At 41.3% G+C, this 25940-nt stretch overlaps 2 protein-coding genes across 7 annotated transcripts in view; one reads left to right on the top strand and one right to left on the bottom strand.

The window, feature by feature from the left end:
- LOC133650978 (receptor-type tyrosine-protein phosphatase gamma-like) overlaps positions 1 to 25940 on the top strand; it is a 369942-nt gene that overhangs the window by 244552 nt on the left and 99450 nt on the right. For all 4 annotated transcript variants that reach the window (XM_062048807.1, XM_062048817.1, XM_062048833.1 and 1 more), the window contains one exon: positions 16235 to 16330. In XM_062048807.1, the coding sequence (XP_061904791.1) occupies positions 16235 to 16330 (96 nt within the window). The remainder of the gene's footprint in view (positions 1 to 16234; positions 16331 to 25940) is intronic.
- The window catches only part of LOC133651000 (E3 SUMO-protein ligase ZBED1-like), a 19600-nt gene continuing 16018 nt past the window's right edge, over positions 22359 to 25940 (bottom strand). For 2 of the 3 annotated variants that reach the window (XM_062048855.1, XM_062048863.1), the window contains exon 2: positions 22359 to 22814. In XM_062048855.1, the coding sequence (XP_061904839.1) occupies positions 22781 to 22814 (34 nt within the window). In that variant the 3' untranslated portion in view covers positions 22359 to 22780. Of the gene's footprint in view, positions 22815 to 22899; positions 23006 to 23851; positions 23939 to 25940 lie in introns of all 3 variants that reach the window. The other variant, XM_062048846.1, reaches the window with a different exon arrangement.

Below are 25940 nucleotides of genomic sequence, written 5' to 3'. Positions count from 1 at the left end.
TGAATGGCTTTTGAGTTTGTAACGCACAACACAATGCGACAGGACACCAATCTGTTCCTGCCTAAAAAACATGAACAATCATATTACAGTATCTGTAAAGTATTAGCCCACATTTCATGTTTTGTTTGTACACAGCTAGCTCAACATTGTATGTAGTTATAATAACAAGCATGTTGTCCTGCATGTATCATGATCAGTATTATAGTGACTCACTTGATGGACAGTTGACCGTTTGGTCCAGCTGGCCAGGGACGGGTTTTTTTCCGGTTGTTTTTGGTTATGCACTCCCATTTTTGTCGGCGTATCTGGCTCCAAGATCCACATCTACATTTAGACTTAGACTTAGACAAACTTTATTGATACCCAAGGGAAATTGTTCCACACAGTAGCTCAGTTTCAAAGGATGGAAAGGGTAAGGATGGAAAGGATAATGCAGGTATTAAGTATACTAAAAATGTACCATAGTAGCAACATAAAATATAACATATACACTACCGTTCAAAAGTTTGGGGTCACATTGAAATGTCCTTATTTTTGAAAGAAAAGCACTGTACTTTTCAATGAAGATAACTTTAAACTAGTCTTAACTGCAAAGAAATACACTCTATACATTGCTAATGTGGTAAATGACTATTCTAGATGCAAATGTCTGGTTTTTGGTGAAATATCTACATAGGTGTATAGAGGCCCATTTCCAGCAACTATCACTCCAGTGTTCTAATGGTACAATGTGTTTGCTCATTGGCTCAGAAGGCTAATTGATGAGTAGAAAACCCTTGTGCAATCATGTTCACACATCTGAAAACAGTTTAGCTTGTTTCAGAAGCTACAAAACTGACCTTCCTTTGAGCAAATTGAGTTTCTGGAGCATCACATTTGTGGGGTCAATTAAACGCTCAAAATGGCCAGAAAAAGAGAACTTTCATCTGAAACTCGACAGTCTATTCTTGTTCTTAGAAATGAAGGCAATTCCACAAAATTGTTTGGGTGACCCCAAACTTTTGAACGGTAGTGTATGTAATATTTACATATTATATATACAATATATAATATATACTGATATATTATTATATGACATTATATTTGTATATAATATATACAATTTATAACAAATCCCAATTACCATGTACAATATTACATTATATGTAACAGCTGCAGCAAAAAAAAACAGTGTCAAGTCATGCCAGTCCTGACTCTCTCGGCTTCCGTCTGCTCCAACGTTGCACCTTCTCTTCGTGCTCGCTTCTATAATCAGCAGTTCATCCTCCGTATATTCAGGTTCAAAAAGACAAGGTTGTGAATCCTCATTTGTCCAAAAATAGTCGTCTATTACGAAGTCTGCCATGATTAAAACACACAGGTGTTTGTTTCCAGAAGTAGGAAGTGCACCCAGGACAGAAATCAATCAATCAGAAATCAATGCACCCAGGACAGAAGTTCCTCTAATGCTTAAAATGACCAAAATACGGTAAATATTGTACATATTACATATTGTTACAAATGTGTCTGTTACTACATATGCAGTGTGTATATAAACTGTTAATGGAGGGTTTTAAAGTTGTTTTAGAGGGCTTTGACAGCTATGATGGTAACTCCCATTTGCCGTACCTTGCAAGCAATTTTTTTTTATGGATGGATATTTAGAATCCTAAAAAAAGATGTTTTTGTCTCGCATAATGATTGTGAACAATAGGCAAAGTTCCAAAAAAGTGCAGTTTCCCTTTAAAAGACAATAAAATATAGATGCATTATAAAATATGGGAATATCTTGCCAAACTTCACATAGTTCATAAAAAACAGACACTGAACAACAATAATAATGTAAGATACTAAGCAGTGCATAAGTCCCAATTTAAAAGTGAGTTCAAATATGCAAAGAGCAAAACTGATGTGCCACATGCTTTGATGAGGTAGTTAAGGACTAAAAGAACTAAAAGAGAGCCTCAGTCTCCATTGTACCCAACCTGCAGTGTCTATGGGCGTCTCACAGTCCAGTGGGGGGAGCGAAGGGAAGGGGGAGATAAAGGCTACAGCTCTAGGAAAGAAGCTGTTCCTCAGCCTGTTAGTTGTGGACCTAATGTTTCTGAACCGCTTGCCGGATGATAGTGGTTCAAAGAGGGGCTTACCAGGGTGTGTGGAGTCCATGGAGATTTTTTTGGCCTTCTTCCTCAGTCTGCTGGTGTAAAGAGTGTCCAAGTGAGGGTGCTCCAGCCCAATTATGCGCTGGGCTGCCTTCACCATTCTGTTCAGGGCCGTCTTCTCAGCCACCATGCAGCTCGCAAACCACACAATGATGGAGTTGGTGAGGATGTTCTCAATAGTGCTCTGATAAAAATTGAGCATCAGCCTCTGGGGAAGTTGGGCCTGCATCAGCGCTCTGAGAAAGAACCGTCTCTGTTGAGCGTTCCTGACTAGATTTGAGGTGTTAGCAGTCCAAGAAATCTGGCTGGAAACACTGACTCACAGAAATGTCAGGCTCTCCACAATCTCCACGGCTTCTCAGTGGATGTGGAGGCGGAGGTTGTCTCCCCTTTGTCCTTCGAAAGTTCATGATTATTAATTTAAAACATTGTTATGCACATACAACACTTACGACCTTTAGTATATCAGTATGTGGGATTAAATTATGGAATGGATTAAGCAAAGAAGTCAGACAGTGTACTAATGTAATCTAGTTTAAGCAACGGTTCAAACTCAAGGTGTTTACAAAGTACAAAGTAAAGTCCTGAGAAACATTTTAAACTTTATTGAAAAATGAGGTAATCTTATTCATATCATTATGTGATTTTCAATGTATTTAACTATTTATTGAGAACTAAGGCTGCAGCTAACGATTATTTTTCTATCGATTAATCTATAGATTATTTTTTTCGGTTAATCTATAGATTATTTTTTCGATTCATCTATAGATTATTTTTCCTTTTACCGATTATTTTTTATTTTATTTTATTTAAAATGAAGATGAAAAAATAAAAGTAGGCCAGTTTTTTCAAAAGGCATGGCTTTTATTTACAAAAAAAAAAAGTATGGCCACTCAGTCAACATTGACAACAACATGACAAAGTATTCTGTAACAATGTAAAGATTAAAAACTTTTAACATTTAACAAAATTAAAAGTATCTTATTTGCTTTTTAATGTGCAAATATAAAAGTAAACATCCAGTGCAAATCTTAATATTCTGCAATAGTATAAGCATTTCAAAAGTAAAAGTATTGCTTATTTTGCTTTAAAATGTGCAAAAATAAAGATAAACATCCAATACAAGAAAGTGCAAAATGAAATATTCTGTAACAACAGTGTAAACATTTCAACAAAAGTGAAAGTATTGCTTATTTGCTAAAATGTGCAAAAATAAAGATAAACATCCAATACAAAAAAGTGCCAATCTAAATATTCTGGAGCACTGTAAACATTAAGTATTGCTTTTAAAATGTGCAAAATAAACATCCAGTCCAACACAGTACACAATAACCAATTCTACTCATTCCAGTGAGTGACTAACAGTTGTAATGAAGAAAGGTTAGCATGTCTACTTGCTTTGCTTCTTTTCTTGTTTACAATATTCCCAGCAGCTGAAAATAGGCGCTCAGAAGGGGTCGATGTGGCTGGAACTGAGAGGTAATTAGCCTTCACCTCAAACCAGGACTGCGAGCGAGCTGAGCTGCAGTTTAAGTTTCTAGTAGGTCAACGGGCTCATAGTGATGTTACTAGTAGTTGACTGGGAGGTGTTTATTATCATTTGGGGAGAGTCCGCTGCCTGATGCTCACCTGCTAAACACCTATCTGCTCGAGGCTGAAGCGCTGACTACATGCGCTATGAATACGCACTGCTGATTGGCTGATAATGCTTTGTGTGTACCAATCAGATGGTTGTGTGGGTGGGACAATGCTGCGTGTGTACCAATCAGATGGTTGTATGGGTGGGACAATGCTGCGTGCTGAGACAGAGGCAGAGGAGCAAAGCAACTTGTTAAGACTTTAGCAGCTAAAGTTAGCTTTAGCTTAGAAACTCGTTCGGTACACCCCCGTACCGAACCGAAAGCCCCGTACCGAAACGGTTCAATACAAAACACATACCGTTACACCCCTAGCAGATACAAATGACACATTCATGTTTTTGTGTAATGATGACAACGTATGCTAACGCGGACGATTGATGGTTGATGGTTTTCTTTTCAAATGTTCGTTCATAGCCGTTGTGCTGCTATGATAGGCCATTTCCGCTCGACACAGTGTGCATACAACAACATTATTAGGCTGTGTATTGAAATACTCCCACACTTTTGACGACTTTTGGCGTGCGTTTTTCCCCTCGCTCGCACAGTCTGCTTTGCGCTCCGCCATGACGGTAGTGTGACGTAAATATGCGACGCGTCGACGCACAAAAACGGCGTCGACGTATTTACGTAACCGATGACGTCGACTACGTCGACGCGTCGTTTCAGCCTTATTGAGAACTTAATTATTTATTATGTGTGGAATATATTCTGTATAAATGGAGAACAGGAAGAGGACAAATATGTTAGTAATTGCTGTGAAGTAGAAAAGGGGTAGGATTAGATACACTCTGCTTCTCCCTACTCCTTTTCAAACATGTAATGAGAAACGGGCAAAATGTAATGTATCATATTTTAATTGTATGCATGTTCGAGATCAACTTTAAACATAAACTATTCTGAAATGTCCATGTAAACATGGAAGTCTGCGTTTTCAAACATTCATTTTCGCGTCAAATTTTAACTTTTTTGTTTTTTTAATGAAATATCAATAAAAATATGAAAGCTTGCCTTAGCCACAGGTACTCTCTCTTTTGCTTGCCTAAACGCCGCACTGAGTTGCAGGGCGGGGAGACGATAAGATCCGAACCAGTTGTAGTTGTAGAGTATTTATTAGTAAATAGCCAGCGAGAAGGTATATTTTTGACGTAACAAATATAGGTCACAACACCGGAAATATATAACCCAAAGGGGCATGGTTACCGAATAGCGTCGCCAAATGGGAAACCTTTTCTGTTTTTTTTTGCATGCATGTTGTACAATTTTATATTTTCAATGATAATAATGTTTTGTAAATTGTCTACTAAAAGAACTACAAATGATGTGTTACAATACATAGGACAACATGTAAGTGTCAAAAAGACAGCCAAAAAAGGTTGGTAGATGAGAATAAATCCAACGGTCAAATATAGTGTAGAAATGCAGCCAATTGCAGGAAATGTAGTCTTAATTTTCAAAAATGTCTTCCGGGGCTTGCGTGGCAGCACTTTGTGCTGATAGAAATGTACGTCTTTTTCTCTCTAAGGGTACTCACATGCCTGAAGCATCATCGAGTGAACACAAAAGTGATTTTACATTCGTGATAACAATCATGTTGTTTTTTAGGCTGTGTCAACAGTCACAGTGACGGAAACGTATTATTTATTTTTGAATGTATAATGTTGGTTTTAGCGCTGCTGTTATTAAGCGGCAATTGATAACATCAACAAAAGATGTATGTGCAAAGTGGAGTTTTATCATAGTATTATTTGTATGCTGCACAGCAGGAAAGTCATGCATTTAACACAGTGGGCATTTATCAACTCATTGTTGAACTGTTGTTTTTTGCCCTACACAAATTCAATAGTGAGAATGTGTGCTCTTTATTATTTGTGATATTTATTGATGCATTTCATGTGTCAGTGTGTACTGTAGGTTAATATCAGGATAATATCAGGTTAATGATAAACTAATACCAGGCTATTATCAGTCTAATATCAGGCAAATATTGATCAAATGTCTGGCTAATATTAGGTTAGTGTAAGACTAATATGGTAAATAGTAAATGGGTTATACCTGTATCGCGCTTTTCTACCTTCAAGGCACTCAAAGCGCTTTGGCACTATTTCCACATTCACCCATTCACACACACATTCACACACTGATGGTGGGAGCCGTTATGCAAGGCGCTTAACGACGACCCATCAGGAGCAAGGATGAAGTGTCTTGCTCAAGGACACAACGGACGTGACTAGGTTGGTAGAAGCTGGGGATCGAACCGGGAACCCTCAGGCTGCTGGCACGGCCACTCTCCCAACCGCGCCACACTGTCCCCAATATCATGCCAATGTCAGCCTATCCCAGCTGCACTCAGTATCAGGTTAATGTTAGACTAATGTCAGGCTAATACCAGAGAGCTGCTGTTCTTCAGGTTTTAGACAAATTAAAGCTGACTCAACAGTGCCTCTGCTGGTTGGTGCCATGTAGTGCACCCCATTGAGCCTCTGTTTGTTGTGTGCCGACTCATCGTTACATTCCCCATCCGCACTGCTCAGTCGATATATAGATTAGTCAGTGCCCTCTGGCAGTAGTATTTTTTTTATTTAGAACAATCTTGACTTTTGCGTGGGACTGAAGTGAGAGACTCATGCTGTGTTTTAGACCAAAACGTTTAGCAACAAACTGCTCTGGTAGTCGAATCTGAGACCTTGCCTCCCACACACGTGTTTCTTCTTGTTGTGCTTCAGTGCGTCGCTATCATGGGAAACATGAGCAGCTTTACATTTGTTTCACTTGATTTGGAATGTCTGTTGGGTGACAAAAGAAACCATGCAGACGAAATTAAGGCCGAAAGAATAAAGTGATAAGAATAGTATCACTAGTGAGCTGCACCACAAAGAGGATGAAAATATGGGAATACATTCTGGATTATTGTAGTTTTTTAGTTGTCTTTCAGTTTGCACACATTCTTTGGATGCTTGCAAGCTGCAATTTGTGTATGACTCTCACTGAGTTAAGTATTCTTCTTCTCACTGCTCACTGCTATATTGTACATCGTGATGACAGCAAACATGACTTCAACTTGTCTGCGCACTTGAACGTAAGATTAGAACCATTTTGAAGACGTGCGCCGTTTTCTCAATTGAGTTTAATTGGCTCCGTGACGCAGTTCGTGCCTTGAAAAACTGGTATTGTGAAACAGTGTCATCCCTTGGTACTTGGCCCACAAAACATCAAAATGTTACCATGTAGCATGCCTTTTAAAAAATGTTCATTCATTTTCATTTTCATTCATTTATTTCAGGCAATGACATACAAAATAAAAAAGTACAAGGTAGACAAGACGTAATGATATCAATTAATATAATGCAAAAGGTAATGTACAGTATGTAAGCATGATAATAAAATAAAATAAAGCCAAAGTTTTAAATAGGAAAAAATATTGTATGAAAAACAAAACACTAGAAATCTATAATAAAAACTATAGTAGTTTAATGATTCATACGGCTCCATTTGTCGCGGCTTATCTGACACATGAAACATGACAAATAGGGGGTTGCACTATGCACTTTTGAATATCTTAAAATGGGTTTTGTCGCAATTCCGACTTTGAGTGGCGCTTTCCATCATTTTCAGCAGACTGCATTGCAAAATTATTAACCCCCACCTCTTCCTCTCACGGGAGATCCACCTCGGAATGGGGCTAGGGCTGCACGATTAATCCAAATTGAATCGACCTTGAGGATTTTATTAATGCAGTAAATAACCGCAAAAGGTTGAGTTGTTTTTTTCTCCTCCGCCATCACCAGCGTTTGACTGACAGCCATCTTCCCCAATCAGAATTTATGAGCCTTGCGTTTCTCTCGCTTCAAACAGAAAGAAAGACGTCCGACTTTGTGTATCACTCTCAGCACCTGAGCGCGTTTGTTCAACAGTGGAAATAACAGAACAGAGTGACCCCTCTTTTCAGTCATTTACAATCTTTGTCTCGCTAACACACTCACAATACAGAGAGCCAGTGAGAAATGCTGTAAAGTAACCCAAATTAGGAGGAAACACATGAGCTTATAAAGCCAAAGGTCCTGTTGTGGGGATTTTTTCAGCTCCTAATAGGATGAGCAATATGAGCCCATCAACACGGACGAACGAGCGCAAATCCCGCTGTGATCAAGTGATAGTAACGAACAAAAAGACAACTTCCCACCTCATTTTTCCATCTGGAAAAAAAAAATGCACTTTAAGATATTCAATATTTATTAAGGTTACAAAAATGAGTCTATTTAATTTTTGTTTGTGTATTTACAAACCCTGTTTCCATATGAATTGGGAAATTGTGTTAGATGTAAATATAAACGGAATACAATGATTTGCAAATCCTTTTTCAAGGGACGGCGTGGCGAAGTTGGTAGAGTGGCTGTGCCAGCAATCGGAGGGTTGCTGGTCACTGGGGTTCAATCACCACCTTCTACCATCCTAGTCACATCTGTTGTGTCCTTGGGCAAGACACTTCACCCTTGCTCCTGATGGCTGCTGGTTAGCGCTTTGCATGGCAGCTCCCGCCATCAGTGTGTGAATGTGTGTGTGAATGGGTGAATGTGGAAATACTGTCAAAGCGCTTTGAGTACCTTGAAGGTAGAAAAGCGCTATACAAGTATAACCCATTTATTTATCATTATATTCAGTTGAATATGCTACAAAGACAACATATTTGATGTTCAAACTGATAAAAATATTTTTTTTTGCAAATAATCATTAACTTTAGAACTTGATGCCAGCAACATGTGACAAAGAAGTTGGGAAAGGTGGCAATAAATACTGATAAAGTTGAGGAATGCTCATCAAACACTTATTTGGAACATCCCACAGGTGAACAGGCAAATTGGGAACAGGTGGGTGCCATGATTGGATATAAAAGTAGATTCCATGAAATGCTCAGTCATTCACAAACAAGGATGGGGCGAGGGTCGCCACTTTGTCAACAAATGCGTGAGCAAATTGTTGAACAGTTTAAGAAAAACCTTTCTCAACCAGCTATTGCAAGGAATTTAGGGATTTCACCATCTACGGTCCGTAATATAATCAAAGGGTTCAGAGAATCTGGAGAAATCACTGCACGTAAGCAGCTAAGCCCGTGACCTTCGATCCCTCAGGCTGTACTGCATCAACAAGCGACATCAGTGTGTAAAGGATATCACCACATGGGCTCAGGAACACTTCAGAAACCCACTGTCAGTAACTACAGTTGGTCGCTACATCTGTAAGTGCAAGTTAAAACTGTCCTATGCAAGGCGAAAACCGTTAATCAACAACACCCAGAAACGCAGTCGGCTTCGCTGGGCCTGAGCTCATCTAAGATGGACTGATACAAAGTGGAAAAGTGTTCTGTGGTCACATTTCAAATTGTTTTTGGAAACTGTGGACGTCGTGTCCTCCGGACCAAAGAGGAAAAGAACCATCCGGATTGTTATAGGCGCAAAGTTGAAAAGCCAGCATCTGTGATGGTATGGGGGTGTATTAGTGCTCAAGACATGGGTAACTTACACATCTGTGAAGGCACCGTTAATGCTGAAAGGTACATACAGGTTTTGGAGCAACATATGTTGCTATCCAAGCAACGTTACCATGGACGCCCCTGCTTATTTCAGCAAGACAATGCCAAGCCACCTGTTACGTCAACGTGGCTTCATAGTAAAAGAGTGCGGGTACTAGACTGGCCTGCCTGTAGTCCAGACCTGTCTCCCATTGAAAATGTGTGGCGCATTATGAAGCCTAAAATACCACAACGGAGACCCCCGGACTGTTGAACAACTTACGTTGTACATCAAGCAAGAATGGGAAAGAATTCCACCTGAGAAGCTTAAAAAATGTGTCTCCTCAGTTCCCAAACGTTTACTGAGTGTTGTTAAAAGGAAAGGCCATGCAACCAGTGGTGAACATGCCCTTTCCCAACTACTTTGGCACGTGTTGCAGCCATGAAATTCTAAGTTAATTATTATTTGCAAAAAAAAAAAGTAAAGTTTATGAGTTTGAACATCAAATATCTTGTCTTTGTAGTGCATTCAATTGAATATGGGTTGAAAAGCATTTGCAAATCATTGTATTCCGTTTATATTTACATCTAACACAATTTCCCAACTCATATGGAAACGGGGTTTGTATTTAGGATGACAAAGTTATTTACCTTCCATTTACAGTACTACGGTAAACAATCCTACAGTAGTGAGGAATAAATGTTTATTATATCCTTTTAAATGGTGACTTGCATTATTGTTATATAAATTTATTACATTACCTTATCACTGTGTAGTTTTTTTTAATTATTTCTTCATGTTAAGAACATGTCATAGACAAAAGCTCTGAGTCCATCTGCATAAAGCCAAATTTATTTTTAAGTAAATTATTGCACATTGTTGTGGCACTTTGAGACAAGAATATAGATAGTACTTTATTGATTCCTTCAGGAGATGTTGGCAGACTAAAAGTAACGTGTGTTTCTTCACTTGTTATTTTCGCAGTTTTATGGATAAAATATATAAATCGCAAATTGAATCGCAATTTTGGAGAGAAAAATCACAATTACGTTTTTTCTCAAAATTGTGCAACCCTACTGTATTTATCTTGGAACGTGGACTTCTACGGTATCTCCTTCCAGCTGCTTCTCCATATTTTCATGGATAAATGTTTAGGTATTATTTTAAAGGTCCTTGGTAGGTGTTAGACTCATTCTGCTTCAGTATGGTGCAGACGAGCATTTAAGTGGGAATCTTTGGACACCTCACAAGTTGATTACACTTATAATTCAGGGCCTACGAATTGATTATAAATCAATTATTTATACATCTTAAATTATTATATTGTATTTTACTGATATAATATATATAATTACTATTATATATTCTAGATGTATGACATTTAATTATTCATCCATCCATTCATTTTCTATCACTTTTCCCTCTTGGGTATTTCTAATAATATGTCTACTTATTCTTACTTATCCTTTGGCTACTGCGTATGCAATATTGCATCATTTCCGATTTTTGCATTAGTGCGCACAGCAGATATAAATATGGATAAATCAGTGAGAACTTTAGTAGCCTGCTAAGCGAACAAATCAATTAAAGTTTCTACTTGGCGAACAGGCATTCTTCATTTAATTTTTGTACCTTCTGAAACCACAGAATGTTCAGACACGTTGCCTATTTATGGCGACGAAGGCCAGCTTAAAGATGTGTGTCGCCTATCTGTTTCGTCATATTATAACATTCCAAGGAATGAAGGATCAGACAGATTCACAGTGTCTCTCCTTTTCTCAAAAATTGCAGCAAGCCACTCCAACAAGCTCATTTCTCGTATCTCGCTACGCACACGGAAACTCACGCAACCTTTAACCTCCACAACACATCACTTCCCATTCTTGTCTCGGAAGTCCCACCTCCCAGTCAAAGCCAATGGCTAGAAGCCGTCGCCAGCCGCTTCACCATGTATGGCTGACAAACATGTTGCCGTACTGTGTGGGTATTATTGTCTCTCCTGATTTATTCATCTAGTTGTAACACAGTTCCTATTAGCCTTCTGTTGAAGTGTACAAAGTAGTGTTGTCCCGATACCAATATTTTGGTACTGGTACCAGTACCAAAATTATTTCGATACTTTTTGGTACTTTTCTAAATAAAGGGGACCACAACAAATTGCATTATTGGCTTTATTTTAACAAACAATCTTACGGTACATTAAACATATGTTTCTTATTGCAAGTTTGTTTTCAAATAAAATAGTGAACATACTAGAAAACTTATCTTTTAGTAGTAAGTAAGCAAACAAAAACTCCTAATTTAGCTGCTGACGTATGCAGTAACATATTGTGTCATTTATCATTCTATTATTTTGTCAAAATTATTAAGGACAATTGGTAGACAATTAATTATTAATCTACTTGTTCATTTACTGTTGATATCTGCACATCGTCCAGCTCCTCCCGGGGGATCCTGAGGCGTTCCAGCCGGGAGAGATAGTCTTCCCAACGTGTCCTGGGTCTTCCCCGTGGCCTCCTACCAGTCAGACGTGCCCGAAACACCTCCCTAGGGAGGCGTTCGGGTGGCATCCTGACCAGATGCCCGAACCACCTCATCTGGCTCCTCTCGATGTGGAGGAGCAGCGGCTTTACTTTGAGCTCCTCCCGGATGGCAGAGCTTCTCACCCTATCTCTAAGGGAGAGCCCCGCCACCCGGCGGAGGAAGCTCATTTCGGCCGCTTGTACCCGTGATCTTGTCCTTTCGGTCATAACCCAAAGCTCATGACCATAGGTGAGGATGGGAACGTAGATCGACCGGTAGATTAAGAGCTTTGCCTTCTGGCTCAGCTCCTTCCTCACCACAACGGATCGATACAGCGTCCGCATTACTGAAGACTCCGCACCGATCCGCCTGTCGATCTCACGATTCACTCTTCCCTCACTCGTGAACAAGACTCCGAGGTACTTGAACTCCTCCACTTGGGGCAAGATCTCCTCTCCAACCCGGAGATGGCACTCCACCCTTTTCCCGGCGAGAACCATGGACTCGGACTTGGAGGTGCTGATTCCCATCCCAGTCGCTTCACACTCTGCTGCGAACCGATCCAGTGAGAGCTGAAGATCTTGGCCAGATGAAGCCATCAGGACCACATCATCTGCAAAAAGCAGAGATCTAATCCTGCAGCCACCAAACCAGATACCCTCAATGCCCTGACCCCGCCTAGAAATTCTGTCTATAAAAGTTATGAACAGAATCTGTGACAAAGGGCAGCCTTGGCGGAGTCCAACCCTCACTGGAAACGGGTCCGACTTACTACCGGCAAAGCGGACCAAGCTCTGACACTGATCATACAGGGAGCGGACCACCACAATCAGACAGTCCGTTACACCCATACTCTCTGAGCACTCCCCACAGGACTTCCCGGGGTACACTGTTGAATGCCTTCTCCAAGTCCACAAAGCACATGTAGACTGGTTGGGCAAACTCCCATGCACCTTCAAGGACCCTGCCGAGAGTATAGAGCTAGTCCACAGTTCCACGACCAGGACGAAAACCACACAGTTCCTCCCGAATCCGAGGTTCGACTATCCGGCGCAGCCTCCTCTCCAGTACACCTGAATAGACCTTACCGGGAAGGCTGAGGGGTATGATCCCACGATAGTTGGAACACACCCTCCGGTTCCCATTCTTAAAGAGAGGAACCACTACCCCGGTCTGCCAATCCAGAGGTACCGCCCCCGATGTCCACACAATGTTGCAGAGTCTTATCAACCAAGACAGCCCCACATCATCCAGAACCTTAAGGAACTCCGGGCAGATCTCATCCACCCCCGGGGACTTGCCACCGAGGAGCTTTTTAACTACCTCGGCAACCTCAGCCCCAGAAATAGGAGAGCCCACTACAGATTCCCCAGGCACTGCTTCCACATAGGAAGACGTGTTGGTGGGATTGAGGAGTTCTTCAAAGTATTCCACCACTGATCCACAGCATCCGCAGTCGAGGTCAGCAGAACACCATCCCCACCATATATGGTGTTGACATTGCACTGCTTCTCCTTCCTGAGGCGGCGGATGGTGGTCCAGAATCGCTTCAAAGCCGTCTGGAAGTCGTTTTCCATGGCTTCCCCGAACTCCTCCCATGTCATGTCATGCTTCCGTCAGTCTACCCCAGGGCAGCTGTGGCTACGAAAGTAGCTTACCACCACCAGGTGTGAATGAATGATGGGTTTTTAACATGTAAAGCGACTTTGGGTACTTAGAAAAGCGCTATATAAATCCCAGTTATTATTATTATTATTATTATGTCCGAGTTTTTGCCTCCGCGACCGCTGAAGCCGCACACGGCTTGGCCTGTCAATACCTGTCTGCTGCCTCTGGTTTCCTATGAGCCAAAAGAGCCCGATAGGACTCTCACTTCAGCTTGACGGCATCCCTCATCGCTGGTGTCCACCGGGTTCTAGGATTACCGCCACGACAGGCACCATCCACCTTGCGGCCACAGCTCCAATCAGCCGCCTCGACAATAGAGGTACGGAACATCGTCCACTCGGACTCAATGTCCAGCGCCTCCCTCGTGACATGTTCAAAGTTCTTCCGGAGGTGGGAATTGAAACTCTCTGACAGGAGACTCTGCTAGGCATTCGAAGCAAACCCTCACAATGCGCTTGGGCCTGCCAGGTCTGTCCGGCATTTCGGTAGAAAGCTCCGCCCCTCTCTTCACCCGAGTGTCCAAAACATGAGACCGCAAATCCGACGACACAACTACAAAGTCGTTCATAGAACTGCGGCCTAGGGTGTCCTGGTGCCAAGTGCACATATAGACACCCTTATGTTTGAACATGGTGTTTGTGACGAGCACAAAAGTCCAATAAAAAAACACCACTCTGGTTCAGATCCGGGCGGCCATTCTTCCCAATCACATCTCTCCAGGTTTCACTGTCCTTGCCATTATGAGCGTTGAAGTCTCCCAGTAGAACGAGGGAATCACCCGGGTGAGTACTCTCCAGTACTCCCTCAAGTGAATCCAAAAAGGGTGGGTACTCTGAGCTGCCGTTTGGCGCGTAAGCGCAAACAACAGTCAGGACCCGTCCCCGCACCCAAAGGCGGAGGGAAGCTACCCTCTCGTCCACTGGGTTGAACTCCAACGTGCAGGCTTTGAGTTGGGGGGAAACAAGAATTGCCACCCCAGCCCGTCGCCTCTCACTGCTGGCAACGCCAGAGTGGAAGAGAGTCCAGCCCCTCTCGAGAGAACTGGTTTCAGAGCCCTTGCTATGCATCGAAGTGAGTCCGACTATATCCAGCCGGAACTTCTCTACCTCGCGCACTAGCTCAGGTTCCTTCCCCCCCAGCGAGGTGACGTTCCACGTCCCAAGAGTTAGCTTATGTAGCCGAGGATCGGACCGCCGAGTGCCCTGCCTTCGGCTGGCGCTCAGATCACATTGCACCCGACCTCTATGGCCCCTGCTATGGGTGGTGAGCCCATTGGAGGGGGGACCCACGTTGCCTCTTCGGGCTGTGCCCGGCCGGGCCCCACGGGGACAGGCCCGGCCACCAGGCGCTCGCCATCGTGCCCCACCTCCGGGCCTGGCTCCAGAGTGGGGCCCCAGTGACTCGCGTCCGGGCGAGGGAAATCTGGGTCCTTCGTTTGTATTTTTCATAGAGGTCTTCGAGCTGCTCTTTGTCTGATCCCTCACCTAGGGCCAGTTTGTCTTGGGAGACCCTACCAGGGGGCATAAAGCCCCCGGACAACATAGCTCCTAGGATCATTGGTGTTAGCGAGTAAGACCGGATATTTTGGTGCTGATCTTACGAGATTCATTGTGAGATTAACTACGCCAACTAGTGTTTGGGAGACTTGTAACCCCAATTTTTGGTCGCAACTCAAAGCATAACAATTAGCCGTGAGAAAGGTCGTAGCCTGAAAAACTCATAGGATGAGGCACTTGTATTCTGATGTACAGTACTACTCTAATTAAGTTATGTAATATGGTATAAGAAAAGTGCTTATTTTATGTATACTTATGTTGTTTACTGTACAGCTTTTGGTCACATGACAAAATACCAGCATTGACTCTAAAAGAAAGACAGTCTAATGTTTTTAGGCATACTTTTTATTGGCTGCTAAATTAATATGTTGTTTTCCAAAGTAAGCAGGTCACATATTTGCTGGCAGAATGAAAACTCAAGGGGCTCCTTTTAATTGTGCCATGTAGTTAATAACATGTGACAGCTGATTAATGGCCGCTTCTGGCTTAACTCACACAACAAATGAGTTCCATTTAAATGCTGTACTTAAAGCAACTTATGTAAATCACCTGAATTATTTATTTTGCTGCCTGTTAAACACAATCATACATTTTTTGATGACGTATAGCTTCAGCGGGGGGTTCTGAAATTTTCCCTTTGAAAAGTCTGCTCTTAAGTTAAATCAACACCCAGGACCTTTTTCTTATTGGCAATTAACTTGGTTCGGTGACATGAAAGGCTTTTCAAATTAAAAGAGTCTGTGATGATGGATAGGTCCAATTACTACCTTGACAATCATTTGATGATTTTGATCAGCACTACGCGTGGTTATGAAATGAAAGCAATCAAATTATTTTGGTTGCTCATTCTATCTCTGCAGCCACATTTTCCTAACTTTGTTTTTGGTAGCAGAAAGAAGTGATTTCAGGTAATTGGGAGCAATGATAAAGAGAGTATTTTATTCTCTTGCAACTCCCTGCAGAAAAGAGCACATCCCTCCGGTCTGTTAGCTCAGTAGCACAACATTTCTTAAGCGTCCTCCAGCAGTGGCAGAACACAAAAAGCAATGGCACACATTATAAGAGATTTATGGTGTGATAAATACACCCTCTTTTATGGCTCTCAAAAAAGCCTTTCATCGGCTTCCCAGCAATGGTTGTGATTTATGACGAGACGCTTCTTGTCCACTCAAAGCTCGTATGTTCTGTCTCCTTCCCAGATGCAGATCTACCTTTACAACTCTGACGACTTTGACAGCCTCGGCGCCGCCATCAAGGAGAGACGCATCATTGCTGCCATGTCTGTCTTCCTTGAGGTAAGCATTTACGGCGTATTATAGATACAGATATTATAGAGATTATAGTGCTTAATCCACCCCCGAAATGTCCAATGTTTTAGCTCACAGAGGGTTTTTATATGGTCCACGGAAAATGAGCAATATTACTTATAGGTCACATTATTACTTTTTTCCTGTATTTAAACCACTTCCTTGTGGTCTACATAACATGTAATGGTGGTTCTCTGGTCCAAATTTTGCATAGATTATGTTTTACAGACCTTCTTCAAGCTACTTTCTGACCATCTCTTCAGGATGCCCCGTTTTGTAGGCGGTGTTATTTACGTGCCTCCACTTAGACTGCGTCTTAGCCCAGTCAGCCATGTTCTAGTTTTTGACAGATATGAGTTACAACTATATGTTACTTTGTGTTAGAATTGGCAACAGCGGAGGATCCATGTGCGTGTACGAGCCAGTCTGCCCCACAACAAGAGGATATAGAAAATTATCAATCACAATTTATTTATATTGCCATTCATCACGAGTGCCTCAAAGGGCTTCACCAACCACAACTACATCCCCTAAAAATGGGACCCGGTTCCCTCCCTGCTTGGCACTCAGCATCAAGGGTTGGAGTTGGGGGTTAAATCACCAAAATGATTCCCGGGCGCGGCGCCGCTGCTGCCCACTGCTCCCCAAGGGGATGGGTCAAATGCAGAGGACAAATTTCACCACATCTAGTGTGTGTGTGACAATCATTGGTACTTTAATCTTTAATCTTATCTGAACCCACATGCAGGCAAGGACAAATAAATCTTGGGAAGGGGTTGCAGATGTGGGGACGCCCCTTCTGGGTGACCAGATGCAAAGGATGCCGAGTGGGTACAGTTATTGAATTGTTATATTAATGGATAATGTGAGAGTCTAATCCATCGGGAAGCCAACAGAGGGTCATACAGGGATCTTCTTCCATTATTATTTAGTAGCGAAGTAAAACGTCACCCGCTCTGCATGGGAGAGTGGTCCACCCCGGTTCACGACTTGGACCAGCTAGAACCTCCTCCAGACTGGTACCTCTACAAAAAGAATCTGTGACAACTAGGGGTGTAACGGTACACAAAAATGTTGGTTCGGTACGTACCTCGGTTTAGAGGTCACGGTTCAGTTCATTTTCGGTACAGTAAGAAAACAAAAACAAAAAAATGTTTTGGTTATTTACCAAATTTGTAAACAATGGCATAACATACATATACACACAGGGTCCATTGCCAGGGTTAATGTGGCCAACATATATAAAATAAAAACTAAATAAGATAAGGCTCAGAATGGTTTCTTAACAAAACCTTTCTACATATAAAGTGCTTTTTTTGATTGATTGATTGATTGAGACTTTTATTAGTAGATTGCACAGTACAGTACATATTCCGTACAATTGACCACTAAATGGTAACACCCGAATAAGTTTTTCAACTTGTTTAAGTCGGGGTCCACGTTAATCAACATTAAACTGCCTCAAGTTGTTGCTCAGATTTAAAAAAATGACAAAACTTTTCTTCTACATATAAAAAGTGCAACATTAAACAGTTTCAAGTCAACTCATCATGCTTAATTTATTACAGCATTTGGGAAGCCTGTAGTTGATTTTTATTATGTAAATGTTATATTTTTATCAACATGTGATAGCAGGGACCCTGCCATTCAAAACTAGGCTGCTCCATTAATAATGATAAATGTAACTATAGCTGAAAAAATAGTACAATAGCAATAAGAGAGACTATTCATCCCTGAACTCCATGGAGTTCATGCAGGCTTAATGATGCAGTTACATTATTATATCAACTATCAGAGACAGCTTCAGGAAACTCTTCATTTAACATAATGTCCTTTTGTGCTGCTTCAACACAGCTCAATCAACACAGAAAAAGGTCCGTAACACACACACACACACGCACCCACACACACACGCGCACACACACACACACACACACACCGCAAAATGAGCTAACGTTACGCTAAAAGCGAATTAGCCTTCACCTCAAGCCAGGACTGCGAGCGAGCTGAGCTGCAGTTTATATTTCTAGAACGTCAACGGGCTCATAGTGATGTTACTAGTACCGTATTCAGACTGGTACCTCTACAGAAATAATCTGTGACAACCTGGTTCTCCTCTCCATGCAGCATAGGGGGAGGAAATCAGAAAAGAAAAGCGGCAGATCAACTAGTCTAAACAGGGTTCTATTCAAAAGCTATAAAATAAAAATATTTTATAAGGTGGGACATAAATGCTTTTACTGAGGTAGCATCTCTAACGTTTGCCAGTAGGGCGTAGGAGTAGGAGTATTGGAGCCCAAATAGAAAACACTCTGAAGCCTGCAGACTTTTTGCAGGGGCTCTGGCAGTCACTAATAAATAAGGCGACATTCTTGGAATGCAGATTTCTGGACAGAACATAAGGTACAATACAATCCGCAAGATAAGATGGCGCTAGACGGTTTAATATTTTGTACGCAAGTAATACAACCTCAAAATTGCACCTGAAGTGCAGGTGGGTCATCATAGGTGTAATATGATCTAACTTTCTTGTCCTAGTCAAAAGTATTTTGGCCGCATTTTTTACTCACTCTGATCTAACTGAGACCTGAAAATAAATAAATAAATAAATAATGATAAATGGCTTATACTTGTATAGCGCTTTTCTACCTTCAAGGTACTCAAAGCGCTTTGACACTATTTCCACATTCACCCATTCACACACACATTCACACACTGATGGCGGGAGCTGCCATGCAAGGCGCTAACCAGCAGCCATCAGGAGCAAGGGTGAAGTGTCTTGCCCAAGGACACAACGGACGTGACTAGGATGGTAGAAGGTGGGGATTGAACCCCATTAACCCTCCGAATAAAATGTTAAGAAATAACTTATTGACTCCAACGTCAGACTATAATGATATACTCACGCAAAGCTCCTCAGGTAAAACTTTACCATATATGGAGATATCCACTGATGTCACAGTTGGGGAAAAACGTCACCAATTGGGAAAATTCCAAATGGCTCGTTTAGAGGACGTATGAAAGTAGGCAAGATTGTTTTATAAATATCTGTAATACCTCCATGGTTTGAGTTCACATTTTCAAAACCTATGCAGATCTCAAATACACAAAAACTGTTACCAATAGGTAAGAAAGAATGGTTTTGCATAATAGGTCCCATTTAAATGATTAAACTAAGTTATTTAAATAATCAGTTATATATTTTTTGTTACTATTGCATATGCTGTACGCTAGTTTTTGTTTACATTTATTCAACTTATCTTGAATGATATAGTTTGTGTGTGTTTGACAACAACAAAAGGTGAACGTTGTAAAAAGGTTTTAATGATGATAAAACCTTTCAATGTAAGCTAATATACAGGTATGCTAAATATGGGGCGGTATAGCTCGCTTGGTAGAGCGGCCGTTCCAGCAACTTCAGGGTTGCAGGTTCGATCCCCGCTTCCGCCATCCTAGTCACTGCCGTTGTGTCCTTGGGCAAGACACTTTACCCACCTGCTCCCAGTGCCACCCACACTGGTTTAAAAATGTAACTTATATATTGGGTTTCACAATGTAAAGCGCTTTGAGTCACTTGAGAAAAGCGCTATATAAATATAATTCACTTCACTTCACTAAACTCTGACCATCTTGCCGTTGTATTATTGGACATTAAATCAATGTAATTTGTCGTAATGTCGTGATCCAACTTTTTAATTTCTATATGATACCGATATTGGAGCCTTGAGCATTCGCTGATACCATATTCATCTGATGCGATATCAGCAGGAATCATACATAGTTCTATTATTTTGTAGTGTGGAATGTTAGAAAAAGTTTGTTCAAGTGAAATTAGTCAAACAGAGAACAATGATAGGTATGAACATCCAAACATCTCCATCAATGTTTTATATGCACACTGTATATACAGTATGTAATGTAGTAACTGTCACATTCATAATAAGGTAATATTTACGCATTTTGCTCATTTTAAGCATACGCGGCGCATTAATTTAAAAAACGCATCATGACTTCCGCTTTTTTTTTCGACATAAATAATTAATGCAGACTGCAGACTTTATGAGAGCCAACAAACATAATAAAACATCACTTACTCAACAATGTCTGCTGTCATTATGATGCCGACTGTTAGGATGTTGATATATTCCTGTTTAGATGAAGAGTGTCTCATAGTCCTCGCGAAGAAAAACAGGGGGTGGAACCAGGCGTCTTTTCGTGTCTTTCTCGCCATTTCTGGGTCTAATTTTGATGCCAATGTTGGCAAATTTTTCAGATTATGTCCTCATCCTTCTGCTGTCCAGGTGAGAGACATTATTTATTTATCTAGGATCAACTTCCACCAGCTGAGAGGCGATGCAGCAGCTCATCAGTCGATGATGTCAATATAACAGCAACAAGCTTTTTCTCTCTGTGACAATGTGACGCTAGAAATTGTTTGTCTGAGTTAACAATATCACTAATACTTGGTTAAAATTCAGGTCACACAATTTAAATTGGAGCTTTTTGGATGTTTTTTAAGGGCTGTATGGGCGGAATAGAGGACATCCCTTTGGCTCCATTGTAAGCAGATTTCTATTTATGTTTATTTACGAATTAGAATGCATTAAAAAAATACATCTGTCATCTTGTCTCTCAAAAAAAAGTGCAGTTCCTCTTTAAAACATGCTAGAGGACTGCATGTATTGAACATGATGTCACACGTTTTACATGTAAGAACATTTCATCTATACTTGTTTTGTGATATGTATGGGATCTAATAATTGGAATCTTTTTAAAAGTACATGTCAGCGATACTTGCACAACTACATCTAATGTAACCGAAAACCCACACAATACCTTTGTCTTTTTGGGGACCCAAGGTGAAGCTTTGAATAAACGACACAGCATAACTGTGCTTGTCAAAGGCCAAGTTTTTCATATTAGCAATCAGGACAACAAAGCACATGATAACCTTAAACTCTCAAACACTCCAAAGTGGTCAACAAAGTATCCTTCAGCAATATACTGAAGCTCCAGTTGCCCCTGATGCTGCGTCATCAGTAGGTGAATGTGGTAATAGTGTCAAAGCGTGTTGAGTACCTTGAAGGTAGAAAAACACAATACAAGTATAAGCCAATTACAATTGTGCCGTTTCTATGAAGGATACTAATCAACTCTGGAAAAAATGAAGGGTGAAAATAAATGTTATACTTAGCCCTGAAACTTTTTTTTTGCAAAACAATACAGCAGAAGGTAGTACAAACAACTACAGTAGTTGTATAAAATAAAATAATAATAATATAAACATTTAACTTTTTCAACAGACTGAAGAGGACTTTACATTCCTTTTTAGTTAGTTCTAATTGGCGTCTTTTCGTCTTATTAGACCCAACATTAACAACAAGCCGAGTTACCGAAGAGGGAAGGCTGTCAATAATGCTGAGATGGCAGCAAGTAATGGCGTTAGAAAAGAAAATATTACTGGTTATGTCACCCACAATCATAGTAGTGGGGGAGAAGAGTGGACACTTTTTCAGCGATACACTAATTGTGTTACTGCCATGGACACACGGAGCAGCTTCAGGCATGTGCAAGAAGCTCAGCTGTGTGTAAATAATTACTGTACTTTTCCGTCTATCGGGCGCACTTAAAATCCTTTCATTTTCTCAAAAATCGACAGTGCGCATAATATATATATTGATTCTGGTTGTGCTTACCGACCACAAACCAGTTTTATCTGGTACAAGGTGTTATGAAAAATTGTGACCATTAGATAGCAGTCACACATAAGAGATACATATGCACTGTAAGTTGAAGCCTGTTCAATAAATTATGCTAGCAAGTACCCGTAAGCAAGCAACACCAAAACGTTGATGTTTCATTGAGAATAAAGAACATTACACACGGCGCTCATAAAATCAGTTAAGAATGTTTTAGTATGACTTGGGAAGCTACGAAGCCACACAGCTTGATGGAACGCGGAGCATTATGGCTACCGTAGTTAGACGTACTATGCTTCAACATATGGGTATGTGACGGACTCAAGCCGCCTTGTGGGTTCCATGGACCATCAAACAGCGACATCTCTGAGCAGTTTGACGTTTGTTTTATTTTTTCAAACAAAACCTCAGTCCCGGTCGCTTTTCAGCTCCTCTCCTCCGCTCGCTCGCTCGTTGTCTCGGGCTCTCCTCTCTCGCTCCGCGTCAGCTTTTCGTTGGCTCCTTCCAGCCTTCCCTCCATCTCTCTCTGCTGTTCCCCTTTTCTTCAGCGAGAGGAGATTGGATGATCGTGCCCAGGTGCGCGGATCGCACACCTGGGCACGATTGCGGCGTCGCTCCCGGCGCGCCCTGCTTCGCCGCTCGCTCGCCGTCCACGCCTCCTTGCCGCCATCTTGGGCCGGGCCTCGGCGTGCCCTGCCTTGCTGCTCGCTCGCCGGCCCTGCCTCTCCACAGGGTATTATTATGGTGTGTGTATAAGGACCCCAAAATGGCACCTATAAGGAGACAGAGACTATGTTTACACGGCAGGCCAAATTGGCCCAAATCTGATTTTTTGTAAGTCTGATTTTTCCAGCTTACTGTTTACACTGCAGGTAAAATGTGATCTTTTTCAGACTCCAGTATAAACGCGCACAGGCCCCAATGTGGCGCCAATGTGGCCCCAATGTGGCCCGACGCCATTTGCCTGCGAAGTTTGTTAAAGTGAAAACAAAGGAAGTTGACCCATAAATGAACAAGGAAGTCGCTACTACTACTACAAAATAAAATATATACGGCCACACCTTAAAAAATAGTAAAAAAGTAGTATAAAGTATGAATAAATATATCCATCCATTTTCTACCGCTTGTCCCTTTCGGGGTCGCTGGGGGGTGGGGGGGTGCTGGAGCCTCACTCAGCTGCATTCGGCCGGTAGGTGGGGTACACCCCTGGACAAGTCGCCACCTCATTACAGGGCTAACACAGACAAACAGACAACATTCACACACTAGGGCCAATTTAGTGTTGCCAATCAACCTATCCCCAGGTGTATGTCTTTGGAGGTGGGATATATAGTGTAATATATTTGGGAGGGTTCTAATCTTTTTATGGCTGTCAAGTAGAGGCAATACGCACATAAGTGTGGATCTACGTTAGTTTTATTTTTCAACTCATTTTCATAAACAACTTACGCAATGTACGTACCTTGTAAAAAAATTCGCTACAACCTCAACGATCGCTATTCCTTCAGAATCAAAATGTTTATTCATATATTACATATAGCCTAGTTCATTATATTTATGTAGCGCTTTTCTCTTCTGATGTAAAACGCTTTACTTAGTGAAACCCATTATCTACATATTTAAGTTACATTTAAACCAGTGTGGGTGGCACTGGGAGCAGGTGGGTAAAGTGTCTTGCTCAAGGACTTGGATGGCGGAAGCAGAAATCGAACCTGGAACCCTCGGGTTGCTGGCACGGCCGCTCCACTAATTGAGCCACGACGAGTGGTGCACCGAGATTCGGCTGTCGAAAAAAGCTTTTTATACTCACCAAAACAGAATGTTGTGATAAAGTATCCACTTCCACTGGCGGGCGGCCTCTTTTCCCGCACACAAGAATGATGTTGCCCACCAAAAGCTGACAAAAAAATCAAAAACGGGTAGAATTCAGGTTGCACTGCTGTTTAGATTCCATCCGGATTTGGACTATTTCCTGATGTGGCCTGAATCTGATGCGAAAATATCCGATTTGATGCACTTTGAGCATTAAGACTTGCAAAAAAACGATCTGTGTCACTTAAGAGGAAAAAAAATCAGATTTGGTTTGCAGTGTAAACGAGGTCATATTGTCTGGCATTTTGTTCCAACCTATTATGCAAAATTAACATTTCTTAACTATTGTTACCTGCTTTCGTGTATTTGGGATTTGCATAAGTCCCGAAAATGTGCGCGCATCCGCGATTGTAGTCTGCGCCGTAGTCAATAAACTCCTTAATTTTCCTTATGCTCTTGTGTAGGGCATTCATCTTCAGCTGTTGCCATTTCTAATATAAAGTAGCGTACATAACTTCAATATGTCAGTAGATTTGCGAGGGAAGCGCAAAAAATTACCGGGGCAAAAACGCTGTCACATTGGAGCCAGGTAAATAAGACCGCCCACAAATGGGGCAAAAGAGACGGTCAGAAAGTTGCTTGAAGAGGGTCTGTAAAACACAATCTATGCAACATTCTGACCAAATAGCCACCACTGCATGGTACGTTGACCACAAGGAAGTGTACTAAATCTATAAAAAAAAAAATCATAATATGACCCCTTTAATGCCTCCTTTTAATCCGGTGCGCCCTATGGTCCGAAAACTACTGTAAACCTCAACAGCAGCAGGATGACAGCTGATAAGCTGTGAAAGCTGCACTGCTGCTAAAAGTTTGGTTTCCAATGCTTGGAAAACAAAGTAGTTACAAGCTAATGCTAGCAAGTAAGACCAGATGTTTTTAGACGGGTCTTAATGCGTTCACTCTGGAATTAGTTTCGCCATCTAGTGGCACAGAGGCTTGGAACTTCAACTATGCTCACCACCTAAAGCTTAAAGGTGCCATATGTAATAATGTGGCCAGAAATAATACTGCAATCATGGTCAAAATTCAGTAGTCCCCTCCCTCTCTCCCTAACTGAGATTGCCAGATACGCAGCCGAATCCAGCTTGATCGACTGGGCTACTCCAAGGAACGTCAAACTTCCACTGTTACTAGGGGTTGAGGTGCTGAGACCATAATAGCTGAATAGACAAGCGTTTTGTCAAAAACAAATCTCTAACCAACACATTTTACACAGAAATTAGACTATTTTCAGGAAGAAGTACATCATGCCTGCGTACAATATCACAACAAATCATCTGTTTATTGTCAGTAGTATCAGAAACCAAAGACTAAAACAAACTACAACCAACGCTAGCAATGGTTATATTGGTGAAAATAAGTACAGCATGCTTAGCAGCCTAATGTACGCCCAAAACTAAAGAGGAGATATTTTACCAAGGTATGCCTATAGGCTACACAAATGAGGAATTATTGTATCATATGATTTGGCTGTCTCCATACGTTTCACATTGCCATGATGACAGTCGTGCTAATGTTGGAACTCATTTCGTCAGCGTATCAGCATAATGAGAACGAAATAGGCAATGACTATATAAATCATCAATCAATCACAGTTTAATTACATAGTCCTTAATCACAAATGTCTCAAAGGGCTGCACAAGCCACAACGACATCTTTGGCACTACCCATATCCACATAGGTTTTATTTGTCGAAAATATATTTTGCCCTGTCAGTTCGAATACACATAGACATACAGGCTAACGAGTATATATTTCCCCCGTTAGCTTATATGTCGATGTGTCATTAACCAGGCTAGAATGCTAAGCATTACACTAGGAGCGAAGCACCATCACACTAAGTTTTCGTTGTACGAACATACTAGCTTTGTTAGACAAGATCATAGACTGTATTGGACAATATAGTTTACATACGCAATGTCCATTTCCATTTATTACAAGTAATAAGAAAACGTAATTGCCTGACTTACCTATCAAGGAGGAAATTGATGATGAAAAAATCTTCTCCGCCTTCAATCATCTCC

This window comes from Entelurus aequoreus, linkage group LG01 (genome assembly GCF_033978785.1).
Source record: "Entelurus aequoreus isolate RoL-2023_Sb linkage group LG01, RoL_Eaeq_v1.1, whole genome shotgun sequence".
NCBI classification, from domain to species: Eukaryota; Metazoa; Chordata; class Actinopteri; order Syngnathiformes; family Syngnathidae; genus Entelurus; species Entelurus aequoreus.
The sequence above is the reverse complement of the archived record's forward strand: the minus strand, read 5'-3'. Positions and strand labels throughout refer to the sequence as shown.